Source organism: Balaenoptera borealis, assembly GCF_965194805.1.
Source record: "Balaenoptera borealis genome assembly, chromosome: 5".
In the NCBI taxonomy this organism is placed as follows: domain Eukaryota; kingdom Metazoa; phylum Chordata; class Mammalia; order Artiodactyla; family Balaenopteridae; genus Balaenoptera; species Balaenoptera borealis.
The window spans coordinates 35,143,286-35,166,651 of record NC_138862.1 but is presented as its reverse complement, the minus strand read 5'-3'; the positions used below and the strand labels follow the sequence as shown (position 1 = coordinate 35,166,651).

The following is a 23,366-nucleotide window of genomic DNA, read 5'->3' as shown; positions in this document are numbered from 1 at the left end:
TGGCAAGTGTGTTTATTAGTAAAATCTAAACTGCTATAGCAAAAATACATCCAAAATTCAGGAGCCTAAAGAATAGAGAAGTGAATTTACCGTTTATGTAATGATTACAGTGAAGTGTTCTAGATGTGGTGGGAAGCTTTGTTTTACATATCATTCAAGGATCCAGGCTCTGATTTTATTGCTAAGAAAAAAGGAAGGAATTAGGTAAATAAAAGTTTCCACCCCAAGAAGCAAAATTAATAAAAATGATGAACAAAAATGTCTAATATAAAACACTAATAGAAATGAAGAAATAGAACTTTTGGTAACAAAAATATTGAAGTCATTCAAAATGAGTAAGTCATCCATTGTCAGGTATAGGATTTGATTTCGCCGTACCTTCAAGCTCATAAGTTAACCTGTTACTGTTTCGTGGATTCTAGCAGAAAACACAGGACTCCTGAGTCAGAGATAAATGGCTTTATTACTCATGGCACAGGATGTGCATCATACTTGCATTAGTTCCCCTTGTTGTCTAAGTCTTATAGGGGTGACACTATAGGGTCTAGATGGATGCTATGCACACAGCTAGTTTGCCTCATAGGTGAGGAGTATTTGCCTTAGGGAATCATTTCTTTTATAGCAAGCAGTAAGGAAACCTGTCCATTGTCTTCAAGGGAGACATTATCTCATTCCTCAGGGTTGCTTGCTACAAACACAACTCTGAGAAATGGCCTCTGTCATCAATAGGACCTTATATTCTTGGTGTACCCAGCAAAGCATGTAGGAGTGAGAAAGACCCATAGGAGGACTGTTCCTTCCAACTTCTATCACTCAGTACCCTCTGAAGACATTCATGTGTACAGCAAGATAAATAAGTTAATGTTCCAAAGAATGTGGAAATTATATTCAGCATAAGGAAATTCTTCATGTTCTTTGCTTAAAGTTTCAAATATTCTCTCTGCCAGCAGACACCTTGAAAAATACTTATTGGTTCAGGATCATCCTTCGGAGAGGTTGTAGAGCCATTTTCAAAAAAGAGAAAAGATAGATGGATGGATTAGGCTATCCATTGAAAACTGATTTCTGGTATTTTATTTCCCCATAACCTGTCCTGGGTTGATGAGTGAGTAAAAAGCCTTTTCTCAAATATATCACTGTGTGTATTATACTAGAAATTTATGTGACTTAAGGGACATATTTTGGGGGATAAAATACTCCGGGACTGGGTTGATCCTATTCATTCATGTTTTGTGTAACTATTTGAATAATAGAAACACTTAGCTGTGATAGGCTTTAATAAGTGGGAGGCATAACTGAGGAGATAGAATTGAGCTCATGTAAGTTAAATGTTCCTTTTCACCACTCACCTGCCCCCTCCACCTTAAATCATGATTTATTCTTTTTCTGTATCTGAAGGAAGTGCCATTAAAGCCTGTTAAGAAAAAGGAAGTGAGTATCAGAAGCTCTGCTTAGCTTTTGGTTCTGCCAGTTGGTGACTTTGGGACTTCTGGCTACTCACTTAATATCTGGGTTATAAAGATTCTCTGGAATCAAGTGAGATATGACTATGAAAGCCCTTTCTAAACTATAAAACATTCTACAAATATTTAATGACCAAGAATTATGCATACTTGAGCTTTTCTCTATTAAAGGAGACCAAAGAATATGTTCTTTCTCAATGCTGAGAGCATATTGATCATTCAGCATTCAGATCAGCTACTGATCTGAACATTTTTTGTCACACTCTACCTACTCTTAGAAGGTTTAATTAATTAAAAAAAAAACTTAAAAAAGCTATATTTTAGTCACTTGGAAGCTCTGTTCACTATTTAACCATGCTGATAAATTCAAAGCCCTCTATTCAGTACTAAGTCTAAACTGGTGGATTCTGTAAAAATTGCCTTTGCATTTTTATTGTTATTTTTTATACTGATAGCAATAGTGATACTATTGGCAAGTATAGGAATAAATGGTTAAAAAGGAAAATGTTTGGTTTCATATGGTAAAGCATACTTGGAATAAGGTGTAGAAGAAATTGAGAAGAGGAAAATGTTTGTAGGGTAGTGTGTGTGTTTGTGTGTATAATACAATTATTAATCAAAACCCATGTTATCATTAATTGCTATGAAAAGGAAAAGGAAGAGATGGTGATATAACTCATCACTTTTTTTTAAATGTAGTAGGATCAGCTCCTTCTGTTGATTGATTTATTGACAGTAGCTTCCAATAATATTCATGCCTTTTTCCTATCTACTGTATGCTTACTTTAATTAACTACTATAATGGTTGGTTGGCAATGATGAAAATTGCCAGAGAATCATAAAATATTCAAGCTGGAAATGACTTTAGGGATCATATACCATGGCAGATGAGGAGAGCAAGGTCCATAGAATTTAAACATCCTTAAGGTCACACATCTGGAAGGCAGTTTCGGTTCTTAAGATCATTCCTCCTTTTCTTACTTGTCACAGTGCTCATAGAGTATCATGCGTTATCTTAGAATTTTGGAAGTATTTTAAGGCAATAATAACTTGTTCTCTTTTTAGGTTGTTATTAGGAGTAAAAGTGGAGAGATCTTGTATCGTATTTCACCGTGGGCGAAGTATGTGACCCGTGACGGTGATAATGTGAATTATGATTGGATACACTGGGATCCAGAACACCCATATAAAGTGAGAACAACAACTCTTTAAATAAATGCATGTTCCAATATTTCTAGGAAAATTAATTTTTACTTTTATAACTTTTATTGTAATGTTCAACTTCTCTCTTCACCACCGGTTTAATATTTTACATCATAGTGTACTCGTTTGCTATATATATATATATATATATATATATATATATATATATATCAGAGTCCATCATCTGTAGCCAATAAAATATAAAAGTGAGCTTTTGTTTTATCGTGTGTTTCTGAAGTTGTGGGCGGGGGAAGAACACTAAATCTCTATGTACTGAACTATAAGGGATACTGATTTTTAAAAATCTTAACTACAATTTCTGATTAATCAAAGACTCTCCAGTGGTGTAATATTTCTCACTGTCATGGGCTTGAAGCAGGATCAGTGTCCTTAGGAACAACGAATAGTCAAGACGTCTCATGACTGTATGAATTAGGGTAATTTTTAAGGCTGTCTTATTGATAAGAGTTATAGGTATCTTGGAGCTCACTTTTCTGTCCTTTAAGTTATCGAAGCTTGTTGATAAATGCTTTGCATTTGATAATTATGTATGCATTTCACAGTTCTTATGTTTTCTCTAAGGCTTAGGCTCAAAATACATCTTCACTCAGTGATAAGGCATAAGCCATCGCATGACTACTCTTTTCAAATAGGTTTATTACCATGATCCTAAAAAGGATTTTTTTTTCAAAAGAAAGTTTAATGGAGGTAGCCAGTGCCTTTTATATGTGAAAGTAGTTTCAAAGTGTTTGACTGAGTTAATTCATCATTTCATTTAACATGCTTAATCTGTTAGTGTCATACCTGCATTTTTGGTTTAATTCTATATGTAATTTTAATATTCTGTAGTTTAAGCATTCCAAACCAAAGAAGCCAGGAGGTCTACGAATTTATGAATCTCATGTGGGAATTTCTTCCTATGAAGGAAAAATAGCTTCTTATAAACATTTTACATGCAATATACTACCAAGAATCAAAGACCTTGGTAAGTAATAACTGTGATTTTTATTCAGATAAAATTTTAATGAGTCTGTTCTCTTATTAGAGAAGCTAATTACAAGTGTCTCTTTTTTTGTGTTAAGAGATTAAATATGTAATAGAAATGCATGTTATTTTAGGCTTCTCAAATTGCCCTGTAATAGTGATAGCATAGAAAAGAGAAATGGAATAAGATAGAACATAAGAATTCAAGATATTATTCCAATTTCAATTTTAATTTTAATGTGAATTGATGGCTTCCAAAATTATAGATAAATACCTAAGCATAATTACTTTTCTGCAGGAGAGAATTTTTATCAATTTAAGTGGTCATTGATTATAGCCTGTTCATTTTAGTCTGTTAGGGAAAAAAATCTTACATTTGTAAGGTGACTAGAACTCATTTTGTTTCAGAGTCATTGTATATATAGCTCCTGTCTGGATGACTTATTAGACAGATATTTGTGGTGCATCTTTCTGTGTGAGTCACATTGGTCTAGGTGTTTGTATATTGGACTCTAATCACACAAACCCTGTCTTCATGGGAACAAGCAGGAGAGTGAATAGTGTACTGCTGAATTATTGATTCAGAATGCTTTAGATCTGTTATTTTCTTTTTGCAGGTAATGCTTTTTATCATTTCTCAGCATATTAGCACCTGCTCCAGTGGCTAGGCAGGAAGATAAACTACATTTAATTAGTCTGCTTCTGGTAGGCAGTCCACATTTTGGCTAGAGGAAAAGTTTCTCATGGTTGAAATTTTTAGTTATATAGGGATCTTGATTACCTGAGATGGTGAGGTCAGGTTCCAGAAACCAAAATTAATTAAATGTTTGGAGAATTTAATATAAATTATATTTAATAAATATTATATTAAGGTTGTTATACTTGAGATGGTCTCTCATTTCATACTGTAGTAAATTGTTTATGACCTGGATCTTGCAGAAGTTTCAGCAGAACAAGGATTTTCTTATTTATCTTTGTGTTTGAATTACCTAGCCCAGTACTCTGACCATAAGTGAGTTTAGGAATGGTTAATGACGTAAAATGAATAATAAAAGCTATAAATTGTTACTTGGTCAGAAGAATAATATTGATTACATAATAGAGAAATAAACTACAAACTCTGTATTTTGTGACTAAGTATTATACTTGATTTATATTATTGAGCAGTAGTTTATATACGTGTTTCTACCAGGCCTGATAGAGTTAATTTGTTTCTTTTTTTAACAATGAAGCCAACAGTAATAATTTTTCAACAGATTCTGAATCATGGAGTTTATGTTATCCTTTAAACTTACGAATCCTCAGTTCTGAACGTGAATTCGTAATTGTTCCAATATTAATTATGTACTAAAATATGTGCACAAGAAGTTATATTGACATGAATTTAGACTTTGAGAACAGAATAGGAATATTTTCTCTGCATGTTGCAGAAGGCAATTAAATCATATCTGAAAATTTTACCATATTTTACTTTGAAGAAAATGATTTTTTTCGTTTTTTAAAAGACCAAAGTTTCTTCTACTCTGATTATTTGCTTACATTAAAAACACATTAATAAATATATTTGTGTTAAGGATTTTTAAAAATACATACCTATCTTTTTTGAGTCAGTTCATTTGAGTCAATTCATTTAGTGTTAAAGCAAAACATTTTCAGATAGAGAAAGGAAGGATGTATGTGGGTGTACGTGTGTGTGTGTGTGTGTGTGTGCACGCATGCACATGTGTGCCCATGGATGACTGTGGAGTAATTTTATAGGTCCTAGAAACAGTGGAAAATGGAAGCATTAATGCTGGCTTTATAAAAGCTACCTTGTAGAAAAATGGATTCAGTGGTATGGTATATCTTATGCTAGAAAAAAGAGAAATATAAAGAAAAAGGTGAAATAAAAAGTACATGGCCTGCAATCAGTTACTTTTATTTGGCTTTCACAATCTTCGATATGAATATTACAAGTGCAACTGAAGTTTAGCATATGCAGATTGCCATCTTTAATATTCTAAAGCCAAATTAAGAGTATATTTGCATATCATTTATTACTTGTTAAAATGAAGACATTTCAAATAGCTAGACTATAACCCTCAAGAACTAACTGTCTGATTTTGTGTTAGAAGGTCAGACAAGCAAAGATGTTAAAGTAGTAGAACTTTTCAAAATGACCAAATCTTCTAGGTTATATGTAAAATTTAATGCCTTTTGAACAGGGTGCTGTGTTTATATATTGTTTTCATTACTTTTTTAAAATGTGGCTTTTAGTCTCTATTTGACCTTTGCTTATACAGGATACAATTGCATTCAGTTGATGGCGATCATGGAACATGCTTACTATGCCAGTTTTGGTTACCAAATCACAAGCTTCTTTGCAGCTTCAAGGTAAAATGAAAGAAATTATATCCATTCTTGTTTGAACAAAACATTTAAAAAATGAAATGAATTTCTATATTTTGTGTGATGTCTTATAACCTATTTTAGGGTTAACAGAGCTAATAGAAGCTGAGCATCTTCTTTTATTAAGATCATAGACTCTTTTCTCATCAAGCCTTAGAGACTGGCCTGATTGAACATTGCTTTTCACAAAATGATTTCTGGTACAGAATATCCAGTTAGCCTGCTGAAATTGTCATATGTTCGGAGGCCTAAGCTTCAGTCAGAAAATCCTGACTTATGGAAGCCATTATTGCTAGAGCTCATATCCTTTTCTGGAAAGAGATTGACTTATATAGGAAGGTAACTGAGGAGGCCCTTGGTGGGATATATACTACCCACGGAAGGACTGTCCTTCTTCCCAGGGTGAAATCCAAGGAATATTGCTCTCTGGGCAGAAAGACATCAAGGGGTCCTATGCAGAGAGGTACTGACCCGAATAACCACAAGTTGAACAAGTCCAACATTGTCTCTGCCACATGGAGCTTACAGTGTGGTGGCATACAGACATAAATCCAATAATCATACATATTATTATTTCCACGTGTAATAAAAGCTAAGAAGAAGATGGCAGATTTCTCCAATAGCATAGAATCAGGGGTCTAATCAGTTTAGATTAGATCTGAACTGATGTTACAACTGAGATCTAAAACATGATTAAGAGATAAACAGTTTTCAAATCTAAAAAAAAAAAAAAGAGTTACCTGGGGGGAGGAGTGAAGTGGGAGTAGGTAGATAGCATTCCAGACATACAGAAAAGATACTGGTCCCTTCACCTGTTTCTCTTCATAGGACTTCTCCTTGAACGAGTTATCTGTCCTTGTTGTCTCTAATTCCTCCACTCCTCTTCTTTGTTGAACGCATTCCAAGTACGCGATCCACCACTTTGCTGAAACTGCTCCTGTCTAGGATACTGTTGCCCTCTGCATTGTTTTTTTTGTTTTTTGTTTTTTTTTGCTGTAGAAAGGGATTTTATTTTCCACCAAACCTTGCACAAAAATCAGAAATACCAGGGTTTTACCCCTCTACCCAAATAGCAAAAATAATTACTTTTTTTAGACAATCTAATTACAAAGTTGTTTCCTTCCCGGTAACCAACCAAACACATCAGAGGTATCTTATGTTTAGGTTCAAACCAAATAACGCGAATTGACTTGAGAAGTTCTGTGACTTCTCCTTCTAAACACGTTTACTACTATTTCTTCTAAGTCCCGTCACTTATCAGCAGTTTGGATTCCAGAAGATATATTCAGACCTTTCAGTATTCAGCTCACCATCCACAGGACTGTTTCTCCTGTTGGTGGCCTGGTACTTAGATGCGCTGTGATTTCTTCCTTCCTCAGGGCAATTAAGAAACAGTTTCAGTTTCATGAGGCGCAAGGGCTTCAGGAAGCATCATGCCACACAGCCCCTGGAAATGAATCCTGAATCTGTTCGCTGCTGGGGTGACTTCCATGTTAAATTCAGCCACCGGTACCCCCCGGACAGACACCTGGGGGGCAAACATGGCAGCGGGGTAGACCACTGAGGAAGTTCCCACCGGGGAAGTTTCTCCACTGGGATTCTGGCATCTTGAGTTTCAGGTTCTGGAGCCCCTTTTCCTGATAAAGCTGGACAATGCCCTCTGCACTGTTAAGTCAATCATCAGTTTCTCTTTAACACAAACCCACGTGCATGTGAGCTGCCCATCTTTCCTGCTTGGGTGGTGACAGGACCCGCTGGTACTTGAGGCATTCCAGTCTGGGAATAAGTAAGTACAGGAGAAATGGCCTCAATTAAGGCACCAAGGATATTCAAAGAAGTATTCTAAGAGCCCTCACAATCCCGACCATGCATGCTTAAAGGGATGGCCAGGTATGTGGACAGGAATGACCATACCCCTCAAACTAGCTAGGCTTGGCGATGGAAATCAGAAGCTCTGAGTATAGAGAAGCGGAATTTTACTATCTACCTACTCAAAATGTGAATTTTCATTGTGTTATAAATCTACAATTAACAGCCAGATTTATTTTTTTATTGAATGCTTTTAAAAATGCCTAATAACAAATATTAAGCAACTTTGACTTGTATCTAAGTATTATATCATACTACATTTGTACATTTGAAGTATCTAGTACTGTGCTGGTAAAACAACTGAGTCTCAGTAAATGATTGGCTGTTTGGTTTTAAATATGATGTGATCATGTTTTTGCTGTCTCCTTTACCTTAAGCCGTTATGGAACTCCTGAAGAGCTGAAAGAACTGGTTGACACAGCTCACTCAATGGGTATTACAGTCTTCTTAGATATGGTACATAGCCATGCCTCCAAAAATTCAGAAGATGGATTGAATATGTTTGATGGGACAGAGTCCTGTTACTTTCATTACGGACCTAAAGGGAATCATAATCTTTGGGATAGTCGATTGTTTGCCTACTCCAGGTACGTACATAGAATATGGAAATGTCTTATTTGTTTAAAAATAATTCAAGGAATTTTACTAAATTCATTGTATGTATACTCTCTCACTGGTATTTAATTTCTTAATTTTTAAAAAAATTTTATGAGAAATGTTTAACATACTAATAGAATTTACCTTGTTTTGATTAGCACGTGTATTAGTGGTAAGTTGCACTAAATTTCGGTTTTACAAATCATATGCTATTTAACATATATTGGTTATATTGCCCCTTAAAAGGTTAATGTGAATAGTTTTTTAATATCTAGAAAGTACTTTATCAGTTTGAATTAAACATAGCAAATCGCCTTTTAATAGAAGAATACACATTGTTTTAAGTAGGCCATTTTTAAAAATCATACTATATGTTTTGCTATCTTAATATTACCATGTTTTTGATTGCAACTAAACTATAATAACAACTAACATTTATTAGTATGTAATATGTCAGGTATGGTGCCAAGGATTTAGATATATTAGCTACATATTTTATTTATTCTGCACAACAATTCTACTTACATGTGGTAAGTACTATTGTTATGACCATCTCACAGATAATAAACTAAGGCTTAGTGCTAAAACAATTCCTTAAGATTAAATACATCTCTGAGTTGCCATCTAATTAGAAGGGTGTTTTAGGTGATTAAATCTAAATTCCAAAATATGGCAAAAATTTTGTAAAATAAAAAATACTATCAACTTGTATCCATTTTTTATCATAAGTGAAAATATAATAAAAATATGATTTCAGGTGTATTAAAAGTAGCAGAGTGTCAAGTAATATATAACTAATTTTTATAATATTTCTGAAAGAGTTTAATGAATTTTCTGTTGGATGTTGTACCATAAATAAATATGCACATATCTGGAAAACAAACAGTGTAGAAAAATGCTTCAGCAAGGACTTTGATAAAATGAAGAATTCTAATGTTTCAGCATAAATTAGATGACTTTTTATATGGAGGAAGTTGTTTTGCTTCACTCTTTTCTTATTATCATGCATTATTTTATATTTCATAGCTGTATAGGAATCACTCGTGCCAGATGAAGCAGCATAATATATGAGAAAAGACACAAGAGTTAGAAGCAGGTGGCAGGGTTCCAGGCCTAGTTTCACTCTGGTACAAATCGATTAATCATTCTGGTTCTCAGGTTTTCATTATAAGAGGAGGCAGAGTTTTGGGATTAATACAATTCCCTCTGTAAAGGTATTTTGTATTTGTGTCACCTTTTGAATATTGCTTTTTATACTGTAGATTTATAATGAGTAAAAAGGACTGAACCTGTGTTAATTCTACGATATGATTCTTAACAATTTCATTATTGAGTAAATCTTATCAAAGTAGCTTGTGGACGAGAAATACAATTAATTGAACTTTCTGGTTCATATTTGGATGAATAATGTTGACTCTATCCTGCAGAACTGTGCCTTATGAAAGAAATACACTAAATTGTTAAATTTTTATGTTTTGAAACTATTCTGCTGTGGAACTGTGCCTTGAAAAGAAATACATTAAGTAGGTGGATTTTTATGTTATAAAATGATTATTTATTTTATTAAAATATTTATTATAGGGTATTTTTCTGTATCCTGAGCTCTCAAAGTCCATTTAAAGTTATCCAGTTTTCTAAGGAAAAGGAATTATACATAATAGTCTTAAAACAATTCTATTGTTTATATTACCGAAATTAAGGCATATTTAACATTTTTATTTAATATTGCGTTGGCCAAAAAGTTTGTTTGGGTTTTTCCATAAGATGTTACCGAAAAACCTGAACAAACTTTTTGGCCAACCCAATACTTAGTTTCTTTTTTGTTGAATTAACTATTAATCTTTCTCAAGTGCTTACTTTTGGTAAATAACATGTAGCATGATTTTACTTTGTTATTATTTTTTTAATACTTTTCGGGGCTGCATTATGTCATGTAGGCTTAGACCTCTGTAAATATAGTTCCATTTAAAATGTATTTCTATTATTCAATATGTGGTTCTATTTGACAGTATTTAAATTCTCTAATTTTTATAGAATTAGTATTTTCTATATAGGTTTATGCTTTTAGTTACAACATCATTAAACAATATAGATAAATCCTACAAAAACAAATTTAAAAAGTTAAATCACCAAATTTAAGCAAATAATTCTATAATATTTAGGTTTTTCAATTTATAGCATACTAAAGATTCTAAGATTCTTTGAATTATTTTCTCAATACTGTGTTGTAATTTATTAAAAACTTTATTGATAAAATTTATGTTAGCCTGATGAAAGTGTATTTCATTTTTCTTTTTTTTTTTACATTTTCTTCCTTCTATTCTGACTAGTTATAGCATATGTAATATAACATTGTTTTGGTGTAATGCGAAAACCATTTTTATAATCGGCATTCATGATGGAAGTCCGATGCTCTTTTGGTTATTTACTGCTGCTTAACACACCAGCTCAAAATTTAGTGACTTTGGACAACAGCAGTTATTTATTTTACTTCCAGATCTGCAGTTGGGGCATAGGTCAGTGTGACATCTCTTCTCTTCCATGTTACGGTCTGGGTCTGGAAACTGACATGGCGTCATTTCTGCTATAAGCTATTGTCCAAACAGTTACAGATTCAAGGGGCATAGACCCTTTTATTTCAGTGACAGGAGTATTAAAGAATTTTAGGACTAAGTTTTAAAATCCCCACATCTAACAGGTTTTAACCATACACAGTAAATATGCCAGTTCACAAATTCAAAAGAGATTTATTGAAATACCTGTCTATGTGGAAATATTGGTATTTTTCTCAGCTGTATTTCTGTGGTAGAGAGTTTGTCTGAAATAGGCAATTTTCAAAAAACATACTAATCATTATAAAACTAATAATGCCATTTTTGTTAATTAGAAAATATAAAAAGGCATAGAAAATCCAAAATAAAAATGATTATTCTTTACAAATACAAATAACATTATTTTTATGTGGCTGCACTTAATGAGTATTCTTTTCATGCATATAAACACAGGAAAACCCAAACCTTTACTATTACTCTATACATAGGATAGCTATTCGTCTATAATTTTGGGCTTGTTCCTTATCCAGGTGATATCAGAAACAACAATTTATACTTCATGTTTTAATTTATAAGTTATTTTTCACCCCTTACCTTTGATATGTTGATTAATCTTATACTCCATTGAAAAGTAGATATAAAAATGGTACAGGGTTTGCCTAAGGCCCTAATAAACCTCTTTTTTGAAAACGTGTAATAATTTTTGAAATTAAGAAAATGTTGATCTTATATAGAATCAGCTTCTGCAGAGATATGTTGCTGATGCTCATTTCATTCTATCTGTATGTCACAACCTGTCACCATTTATAATCTCTGATTCAAGTGTCATCATCAGAGTTATCAGAATTAAATCTCTCACTCTGGGTAATACCAGAGATCCTGACTGTGCTATTTCATTACCTGTTATGAATAAATTTCCAATCAGGAGCTGCCCATGTTTTAATTTTCTGTCTACTCGGCTGAACTGCCTTCTAGCTCTGCTAAATTACTAGTGACAGTTCATAACAGAGATTGGGTTGTTCTTTCTTTAGTTGGTAAAGAGAACTTCTTGACAAATCTGTCACCCATAAGTTTCAAAAGTTTCTAGAGTGAGAAATAATGGATATAATTTAATTGTCTCAGTTTTAAATTGTATTTTGCATGTGTCTGGCACTATGTAAATGCACTTGATAAAATAACAAGACAACTGCACAATTTGTGCAGCTTAACAATTATTATACCGTAACCTTTACTAAAGCTTCGAATGAGAACAGTTTCTTTGTTGAGTATTTTCTTCAAAGATAAGATATGAATCTCAAAGGAGATAGCATAGTAGAGCTCATGCTCATTTTTTCCCCCCCGAACCTTACATTTGGGTACAAAAGTAGTGTAATCATATTCTGTCAGCATGAGTTTGTAGTGACAACTATTAGGCAGGAAGATACTCTTATCTTGAGTTATAAGAGTTCCTTTCAGAAACAAAAAGTGAATCCAGTTTGATTTTTTAAGGTCATAACCACATGGAATAAAATATCCTTTAGTACATACACTATAATATGTGGATCTTCTTAATCTTCCTAGGTCTTTTCCACGAGTTAGAATGTGGAAGGAAATTCATGGGGCCTCCCCTTCTGAGAGTGGATATTTGAATCTTAAATATTCTGTGATGTCTTATGTGATGTTTCTTTTTTAGTTTGTCAATAGAGTGAATTGCATTTATTGATTCTGAATGTCAAGCCAATCTTACATTCCTTGGATAAGCCCTCATAAACATAGGTACTAAAATTCTAAACAAAATTTTGGCATATATTTATTTGATATTACATCATGACAATCAATTATTAATGATGATCCTTAATTTAAGAATTATTGTTCATTGATATATTAATTAATGAATATATGACACCATTATGATTAGCAGGGTATTTAAAAACTAAGCATCCAGGACATGAATAGAAACCTCCAAAATATTATTTTTTAAGAGAGCTTTAAAGTCATATGCTGCTTTGTGATTTCTTAAAAGCAAAAACCGAAAAGCAACAGGCCATCGGGTGAAATAATCACTCTTTTTTGCTACAGTAAAAATGGCCACAATAACAGAGAAAAATAGCATAAAAAGGGTAAATGTGTTCAACATCTGTTGAAAACAGGTATTAATCTGGAAAAGTTTTAGATTCATCTAGGACACATTGCTAGATATATATGCTTGAAGTTTCTGTGCATATGTTTATCAGAAATTTGGGAAAAAACAAATACAAAAAAATCACTCCCTTCAGGGTATAGGTGACATTTTAACAGTTAACTTGAAGTAACTGCTTTCAAAGAAAGTTGAGCTATGGGGAAACCGTTTGGGGAAAATATCAAGAAAAAGTTTCCATCTTCGTGATTTTATTGCCACAAATGATTTCAGTCATAAAAATTCTTTTATTTGCATACACATGAATCTTGGAGCATTTTTTGCCAAGTTTCTAAAATTGTTCCAATTATAGTTTGTCATAAGCCCATTGGTTATACTTATAAATATAATTATAAATATAAATGAATCACCTTGTGGTTAATTGGCAAGATCACCCAACTAACTCAGGGAAAATGAAATATACAATCCATATTTCATGAAAGATGGTAGATAGTGGAAGGAGTTGGAAAAAAAAAGTTTTATAACTTAATAAAGATAGCCATTGATTCCCTTCTTTCATTTATATCTATATATTTTAGTGAGCTATTATAGCCAGGAGGAGCATTAAAATCACCTGTGAAAGCAATTTTAAGTTTAACCAGACCTTGATTATTTTATCTTTATTTTTAGTTTCTTTTTGTGGATCTATTAATATATTACTAAAGTGGTATATATACAATTAATAAATAAATACACATATGGAGGAGTGTGCTGATAAGGCACACAGTCAAAAAAGTTTACAAATAATAGCTTAGGTAAATTAAGGTTAACATCAAAGATTTTTTTTTTAAAGAAGAAGAAACTTGTTTTTCTGATCAATTCATTCATAAATTTATTGAATAAACTTATTGAGCATTTACCCTATGTCATATCTTTAGGGAGATGATATTTTCTGTATATTTAAACTAGCACAAAACCCTAAAAGAAAGTATATGTTTTAATTTCTTTGGATAGATTTCAGAACATTGAATATTTTTTTTAAGTTGAAGTAATACAGTATCATTTTAGACAAATACCTTTCCTATTTGCTTAATAAAAAGCAAATGATGGAAGATTAAAAGACAATTTCGGACATAGATTTAGCAAACAGTTACCTATTCCACAGGGAGTCGGACAATTAAAAATAAACAAAGAATAACTTACATAGCCTATTCATTAAGAATATTAAAATTTCACAGTAAGATTGTTAATAATGCTGGACGTCCCATAAAAAGTCTTTCTGTTTTCCTCTTTTACAGAATTTTCTCTCTTCCTTTTAGTAATTTTTCCTTGTTTAAACCAGGACCTTATTTCAGCTTGATTGAGGCAAATGGTTAAATCTACTATTTCAAAGAACGTAGAGTTAGATTCAAAATTCAGACAGGCTAATTTTCTTTTGTAAAGGTGATTAAGAAAGTTGCTATATCAATCTAATCTGTCTGGATTTGAGTTTGAATGGTAGAAATATTACTTCTCTTACAGGGTTTATGAGATTATTCAGCCTGGCAGAAAGGTTTCCATTGATGCAAAGCACAGCACTGGAGTAAGGATTTACAGTCTTTGTGTAAACTTGTTCCTCGTAAAACTTTGTATTCTCTGCCTTGTTTATTCTCACAAGTCTAAACTTTAAGTGCACAGGGATATTGTGAAAATATCTTGAGTATTTAGGTCTTACTCACCTGTAACATTCACCTTCTCAAATGCAAACTCCCTCTAAAGTAGGACTCTTCTTACTTGGTAATTTACCTTAAATTTGAAAATGTCGAGCATGGCTTCAAAAGCAGCGTTTTTAACTTCAGGCAGTGGTACATGCCTGTGAAAATGGTCCAAAGGTCCCTATTCAGTGGTTGTTTACTTAAGTCTGTGAATTTTGTTGAGTCTATAATAATAATATCTGGGTTTTTCTTATGACCTTTTTAAACAAGCAGGTAAAATGTGAGAAAAAATCCATTTTTCTCTTTTTATCTGTGTGTAACAAAACAACTTGTTTAGCCATGTCTGTTTTCTAGGTTATGGACTAGCAGTTTTGAAGTTATGAAGAGATATTTCATGGTTTCCTAGCTGAATGATTTCCTTAGTGTTATGCTGCAGATAAATAACCCATGTTATAGTGAGCCAATTATTTTCAGAAAATATAGGTATCTCTTAAAATTTTGGAAGGGCACATAATTTATAAGTAACATAAAAATTATTTATTTTTGAGGGTCTCCCCCCCCTCCGACCCCCATTCATTTGGACTAGTGATCAGGCATATTTTTCTCAAACTTCTGAATTTCCCATCCCAATTTTGTGGTGGTGAGATATCTCTATTTGGTCTTCATTTTGCTTCTTTTTCTTTCACTGTTAGTAAGACAAGCCATCAGCCTCAGGATTTATTTCATTGTCTTTTTTCAGCTCCCCAAGATTAGACCTTTGCCTGTGTAGCCTTTCAAAATTCTCTGTCTGCTGAAAGCATCACTAAAACTCAGGGGCAGTTATAATTAACATTTTCTCCCAGTGCTTTAGGAAACAAAACAGCATAATAGCCAACTTTTCTAAGACTTAAGCTCTATTCTCAGCACTGTGTAAAGGACGGCAAATGAGGCCAACTAGCTGTTCAGTGGGTTTATCTGATCTTTGTGAGGGATGATTATCATGATGACTACAGTGATAACCTTTATTAAGGATCATTCAATTTGGAGGCATTAGGTGCCTACCTACCTTATTGAACTTTCTTCTCTGACAACCTGAAATAAAATATCTCCTTCAGTCTTCTGCCATTTCCTATCTCCTGTCCCTACCTAATTTTTTTCCATTGCACTTATCACCATGTTACATTCAAAAAAGATACTTGTTTATTTTTTTAATTTTAGTGATATATTTGTTGTTTATGTATTAAATGTGGAAGTAAAGTTAATATTTATTGTTTCTTATAGAAAATATTTTAAGTAAAGCAGTCTCTGTTTCTCTTTCTCTCTGTCTAATAAACTTTTCACCATCAAATTTGCTTGCCATGAAAATGACACTGCAAAGTATTGACTTGGTGTGGTTACATGTTCTTTAGAACGGAATTCAATGAAGAAAGCTATCAAAGATACTTCCAGCCAAAATGATGATGATAATAATAAATACTACATATAGTTAAGATATAAAAGATCTGACATAATATAAAATAAGTGGTTTTAGAATTACATGACCTTTACCTCTCTGATCTTACCAAGCTGTTTAACACTTAAATCTTGGTTTCATGGATGAAGAGCTCATCATGTGCCACAGGGCAGTTATTAAAACTATATAAAATAACATCATTGAAAATACATGACAAGCTAAATATAGAATATTATGAATAGTTTGGAATTGTACTTTCAGATTTTTACTAAAGGTGAAAGCAGGGCTTAACTCACAAACCAGGCTGGTAACTGAGGGAAGCAGGCCAGGTGGTGGTCTTGGCAACCCAGAGCAAATAGGTCTTGTTAGAAGGGGCTCCCACTCACAAGCTCCTGCTGGTTGCTTCCATGTGAAGCCACATCTTCCACTTCTTTGAGAGAAGTCAGAAGTCCACATTTTATATGAAACATCCCCATTTTTAAATGTCTGTAATTAATTTAAATTTTTGAAATTATTGTTCAGACCAAAGGGACACACATTTGGGATTGATATAATCTCTGGGCCTCTAGTGCTATCTCTGGACCCTGAGATGTACCTTGGGTTAAGAGAGTATCAGATTCTATGAAACTTCCAAAATTAAGTAGTAAATTAGGTACTGAGTCAGATATGATAATAGGACAATGATACTTTTACAGTTTAAACACAACATTGTAATTCAACTTTCTTTGGATTAGCAGTGGGAATTTTATAAACCTAAACTGGTAGTATGACACTGTCTCTCAGCAGAATTATGTTAACATCTCCTTGATTTTAAGTAGCAGATGAATCAACAAAATAAATGCCTTTTAAGATCAGGCTCAATAAATCAAAATTCACGTTTAGTGAAGAAATCTACAGAGTTAAAATTCAGTAACCTTTATTTATTGTAATGCCTTGCATCTAAGTTGTAAGTAATTTCTATAAATGTAGTTACTGACTTTTGGAGGCATAATAGAGAATGGGTAGAGGCCTGGGCTTTAGGTAGCAGCCTGGGCTCAAATACTAGTTACACCACTTAGCGTGTAACCACAGCCAGATTAGTTAATCTTTCTAAATTTAATTTCCCCATCTGTAAAATAAGACTCTATTTGTATCTCCCTCCTGTGATTGTGAAGATTTAGTGACACACTTATCCTGGCGCCTGGCTTGTAGTCATGATAATCGCCATTGTTACCGACATTGCCATATCATTGTCACAGTCTTCTTGTGGGTAGATTAACCAGCCGACCTATTCCTCTGAAACATACTTAGAGGCTTGAAGACAAGCAATAACAATACTTTTCGTGAGCCAAATATGTGCCATAATCGCTGTGGATCTTTATTTGTTGTGGTCTCGCACTATTTTTTAAAAGCACATTCAACCGTTTTCTTGGTAGAAGCCCCAAATTAGGAACGTTTGTGGAAATGACCGATCGTGATCAGCATCTAACAGTATTGAGAAATCACAGCCAAGAGAAATGGTAGAGGGAGAAAGCCCATCAAGGCCAGAAACCAGAACTGAAAGCACAGCGATGTGAGGCCCCTCAGGTGCAGCAGCAAACAGTTCCACACTCTGTAATTGTCCCTCTGGGCATCATTAGACTGCACTATAGTGTAATAATTGATCATAATGAATGTGAGTCATTAAAAAAACTTTAAGTCATGTTCAAAAATGTCTTTTTAGGCACCAGGAAAAAGTAAAATGTTATTTCAAAGTATTTTCGTTAAAAATGTTAAATTTTTAAATGTTATTTTAGAGATTAAGTTAAAGTTTCTGTCAACTATTTTTTAATGAGGGTTACTGTGAAGATTTTATTTATGTGGAGTACTTTGTTCCCCTCCAATGTAGAATAAGCAAAGCATCCCTCTACTTGTTATTATTTTTAAAATTTTCGGGTGAGGAAGGCATTTTATTAAAGTTATTGGATTAACTACCCTGATTCTTTTGCCTTTTAAATCCAGGGCCATCGGATCTATTTCTTAGGATAATATCTTATGGTACTTTGTTGTGAGAGGGAAACAGAATTTTAGTCTCAGGACGTAGATTCTAAATCAAATTGTTCAGTCTTTCCCAATATTGGAGTTAGGGGACAAATTTTTCAGTATAATGGCTAAGCTGTTTGCTATAACAGTTCCTAGATTAGCTCAGGCAGGAAGGGCCCACTTAATTCTCACCATCTCCTGTCTCTTCTTTCTATTTCACATGGCCATTGATGTTGTGACAATGATTATGAGTAAGGAGATCACACCTTTGTGTTTGTTGTTTGTTGCCCAGGCTGGACTAGCATGTCCTCCTGATATTTTCCTTCTGACAAAGTGTTATTATTAAGCGTTGCCTTATAATAATCTGGCATGAGCTTTGCTTAACTTGCAGTTTTTCCTCCTTGTTTCTGCCATGGGCTTATCGACCAGCTTGTGTGGTTATATCTGAAAGGCTGTTAGAAATTGCCCATCTCTTTATCTTTTCCCAGCACTTTCCAGAAGTGAGGTATCTAAGATCTCCTGTAAAAGAAGAGAATTCGGGGAGTGTAGTGACAAAATGAAGGGATGAACACTGTCAGGTCATAGAGGTGGCGAGAGAGGCACTCAGTACTGCTGTCCCTGCCGACCACCTGGTACAGGAGACTGCCAGGCTGCCGGCTGGTGGGGTCAGAAGGAAAAATGGGAAGTTATATGTGAGGTGTGCACAAAATAAGTGCAAAATAGAAACCTAATAGTCCTTCTGAGAAGCATATAGAACAACACTGTCCAAAAGAAATATAATGCAAGCCACATACATAATTTAAAATATTCTAGTACTCACATCCATCTCTAAAACGGTGATTAAAACGGAGCTTACCTCATGGAGCTGTTGGGAGATTTGAAGTATTAAAAATACTTGAAGTTCTTAGAACAGTTTCTGGCACATAATAAGAATTAGTTATTATTTCTTATAACTTCCATGGTTTGTTCCACAACTTCTTTGTTGACCTCGAATTTATGTATTATACAAACTCTGAACATATATCCATCTAACCATTACAGTTCCTCTTTATATTACTACCAAATTATTTCTCAAATCCAGATCCTCTTTCCTACCTCTGCCCTGTGTTAAACGCTCTTATTTGATTATCTACCTCCACTGTCTGCTCTCTTACATGTTAATATGTATTTTACTATACTGGTTTTTGGATTGCAGTATTATTTAGTTTACTTTTCTCCTCTACACCAGGCAAAAATATAAGCTTCAGCAAAGCAAAGGCAATGTTGTCTTGTTTCTGCCTTTATCCCTCAAGACTAGAACAGTGCTTGACTTACTTAAACACAAATTTGTTGAATGGATAAAGAAATGAATGAATACATTTATGTTTTCTAAGGCTCCCAAATTTAGAATATAGGTCTTATACATCTTGTAACCCTATTGTTTAGCACAGTGTTTCAGAGCCTACCAGAGAGTAGACTGTCAAATATTTGTTCAACTGAGTAAAAAGTGAAACCCGTTATCTCTACGAAGTCTTACTTATTGAATATTTTAGGTCCTTTTATTCCCAGATGTAGCAAATGGTATTTCAGTTAATTTATGAAGTAACAATGGCATCCAGATCTGTCACAGCAGTTTGTTCCATGTAACTACTATAGAAAATGATCCACCAGGGAGGAAAGTTCAGGAGGATATCCATGTGTGTCACATGAAGAGTGTTCAGTGCTCAAATAAATTTGGAAAACCCTGAATTAAATCAAGTTCAACACATTTCTTTATAGTTGAAATTCTTGGAATCTTTAATTAGCTATTGTGTATTTTGAATCTCCAAGTAAGTGCTGCACAATAACACTTCATTTCTCAAATGTCTTTGACCTTGAGGCACTTCAATGCACTTAGAAGAGATTTTTTAAGAAATCCTAACATCGAGGTTTTGAAGGACCTGCCTCTGGTCTCGTCCTAACTTACTCTTCCTCTCATTCATTAATCTCTAACCACTCTGGTCCTGTTCTTGCTTTGGAGCCTCTGTGCACGCTTTTCCCTCTGCCTGGAGTATTGCCTTTGTATGGCCAGCTCCTTTTTATTTTCCTGTCCACATTGTAAAAGTCCCTTCTTAACTTCAGCAGTCTAAAATCAATCCCCTGGAGTGCTTGCTCATGGCTTCCTCTCTTCATTCTTCACTTATTTATCATAATCTGTAGATAAGATTTGCAATTATATTTGTATTTTGTATTTTAAAATAGTGATAACTTAACCTATTTTTCTTTTGATCTCATTTTTAGGGGATATTTTGTTGAGTGTGCATATGTAAATTCCATACTATAAACACTGTTAATGGTGGCTTTACATTTTTGTAAAGAATATCCTATTTGAAATTTGTGTCCTTGTAAGAAGCTAAAAATTTTCACTAAACCCTTAAATACCTTAAATACTAAAGGTATAGTGATATTAACTTGTGGTAGTTAGTGGATGGAACTAGGGTGGGTTTGCTTTGGCATCCAAGCTATGGGCTGTTCCTTACAGAGTAGTGCTTGTCACCATTTTAATTCTTTATTTTATTGACATCGTTCATTTTCATCTCTTCCTTATCACTCTCAAATCCCCATCAACATACAGTACCATTTACTTGTAGTTTACATTTTAGAGAAATGAAGCTTTTTTTAACCATTTTCTCAAGCAGTAAGTAATAGCACAACCTGCTTCAGAATTTACACTAACTTAAACAAAATACTATTATCAGTCTTCCCCCATCAGTCCATCAAAGATTCATCTGGCTGCCTTTGTTATTCTCCTAGTTCTTCTCTTTGTCCTCTCTCTGTCTCTCTCTCTTTCCCTGTCTCTCTCTCTGTCTCTTTCTCTGTCTGTCTGTCTCATAGATCTCAGCTGTACGTTTGGCAATTTAAATTTTGTGATATTTAAAAGGAGATACACAACAATAAAAAAAATCATGGATTTTATTTTTTTATTCATGCTTATCAATTCTGCAAAGAGCTAAGGGAAAATTGTCTCTATGTTCTTTTTAAAAGTCTTAATATATAGACTGCACTTGCCACAAGCAGACAAGGTGTAAAATATTAAAATATAGGCAATGCAAAAGTAAAAACCTCACTCAGAACCAAATACTCTGAGGAGATGCTATCCTCGGTGTCTAGATTAGATAGTCATCTGTGAATTGATGAAGACCTAAGAATTTCTCCCATCAAGGCAGAAATGAAGCATTCCGTTTTTTCTTTGTGATCTTTCTTCCTCCCCTCCTCTCCCCTCCTCTTCCCTTCTCCTCCCTCCACCCACTTTTTTTATAATACAAGGGGGAGCAAGGTTCTGAGGCTGGAGAGGATTCGGGTCTGTATCAGGTGAGGGCACAGCTTTGGTTTTCTCTCCTCTTTGTCTTCATTATGATTGGCTTATTTCCCTGCTCTACTGATTATTTCAGCATGTAGAAAAAACTGGCTGCAGCTAAAAATTTGTCTTAAGAAATGTAAACCTTTGAGGCCATTTGAGCATAAACCCAGGCAATTCAGAGAAGCTGGGAACAAGCCAGAGGGAGGCTTGGTCCTTTTATCCACTCCTTCTGCAGGATTTATTAACATCCTGCAGAAAGTAGAAATCTGATTCTTGTGCTGTGCGTGTTTATAAATTATATTACTGTGTAGATATTAACTAGTTTATATCAATATGCACTAGATTTGAGTTTTCTTATCATTTATATACATGTTTATATACGTATGTGCACAGACACATCTAAAGTTCAAAGTTTTATACAGATTAATCATAGATTATTTAATGTTTTGGTTTCTTGCTGTTAACTATAGTTTATAATCTCAACACAACTAAAATTGATAGAAAATTGGGCAAGAATATAGATTTCTATGCTGTGCAGGTAAATTAGTTTTAAAGCAAAGGAAGTTTTGCTTTAAAAATAGAAATGAAGTAGTTTTTCTGTATTAGAAATGTCTGTAAAATGTCTTTAGGAAATATATACATGTACTATGTATATGTGTATATATATACTGCATATGTATATACAATGAACTTCTGAGTGTCTCTGCTTTTTAAAATGAATGATAGGGACAGGGGGCTTTATGGACACATGTTAATGATAAAGTAATCTGCTGCTTAGAATAATGTATTAAAAATAAGTCTGGCACACACAGGTGCTGAATTAGCTAATTAATTAAATTAATTAATTAACTAAACAAAATTTCATTGAGCACTTATTATGTACCCAATATTCCTGAATCCTGGAAATGAAGCAGTAAAAAACCAGGTAAGACCCCAGTTCTCTGAGCCCTGTTTATGGGAAAGGCAGACAATACAAAATAAAGTTCCAGATAGTAGCAAGTACCATGAAGAAAAATAAAGTCACCTAAAAGTGTTCAGTGTTATGCTGACTGCAGCTGTTTTTCAGTGTGATCAAGATAACCATTTCTGAAGAGGTAATATTTAAACAGATTTGAATGAAGTAAGGTGCAATATAAAATCCTGGGGGGTGAGCGAACAGTGAGGAGAAAGCAGTTGTGAAGTCTCTGTGGGGGAACGAGCTTAGTGTTTTCAAGAGAAGGCAAGAAGATGCAGAATGGTAAGTGAGGGATAATTTTAGGAAAATCCAGAGAGTTTGTCAGTTGTCAGATCATGTAAAGCCTTGTAGGTTTCTGTACGGAGTTTGGATTTTCTTCTATTTTATTCAATTTATTCTGTGTTTGATGAGAAGCTGTTAAAGGGTGTGGATCAGGGGAATGGTGTGATAATACTGAAGATAAGTCCACTATATGATAATAAGCTAGGAGGAAGAGGGATGTGGGTAGGTGTGGAATTGGTGGGCAGCATGAAGGGTCATCTGCACTGCAGCAGTCCAGTGAGAAATTGTAGTGTTTGGGGTAAGAGTGGTACCATCAGGAGCTTTAAGAACTGATTAGATTAAAATGGAATACATTTTGAAGGGAGAGCTGATAAAACTTGCTGAGTGATTAGTTGAATATGAGGGTAAGAAAAATTATTTCTAAGTTTTTGTCCAGTAGGTAAATGGGCCTCTGAAAATGGCACCTCTATACCTTTTGAGCATGAGGTATAGCATAGCCATTTATAGAGCTGCAGGAAACTGGGAGAAGTAT

General features: G+C 33.9%; 1 protein-coding gene and 1 pseudogene across 4 annotated transcripts in view; both read left to right on the top strand.

Annotated features, from left to right (window-relative positions):
• GBE1 (1,4-alpha-glucan branching enzyme 1) overlaps positions 1–23,366 on the top strand; it is a 284,943-nt gene that overhangs the window by 130,068 nt on the left and 131,509 nt on the right. For all 3 annotated transcript variants that reach the window (XM_082392426.1, XM_082392427.1, XM_082392428.1), the window contains 4 exons: positions 2,529–2,654; positions 3,516–3,651; positions 5,933–6,023; positions 8,285–8,494. In XM_082392426.1, coding sequence (XP_082248552.1) covers positions 2,529–2,654; positions 3,516–3,651; positions 5,933–6,023; positions 8,285–8,494 — 563 coding nt within the window. The remainder of the gene's footprint in view (positions 1–2,528; positions 2,655–3,515; positions 3,652–5,932; positions 6,024–8,284; positions 8,495–23,366) is intronic.
• Positions 8,503–23,366, top strand: part of LOC309628907 (large ribosomal subunit protein uL18 pseudogene) — a 42,062-nt pseudogene continuing 27,198 nt past the window's right edge. Inside the window, exon 1 of the transcript in view lies at positions 8,503–23,366. This exon is cut by the window's right edge and continues 27,198 nt beyond it. The product of the transcript in view is annotated as a large ribosomal subunit protein uL18 pseudogene (transcript).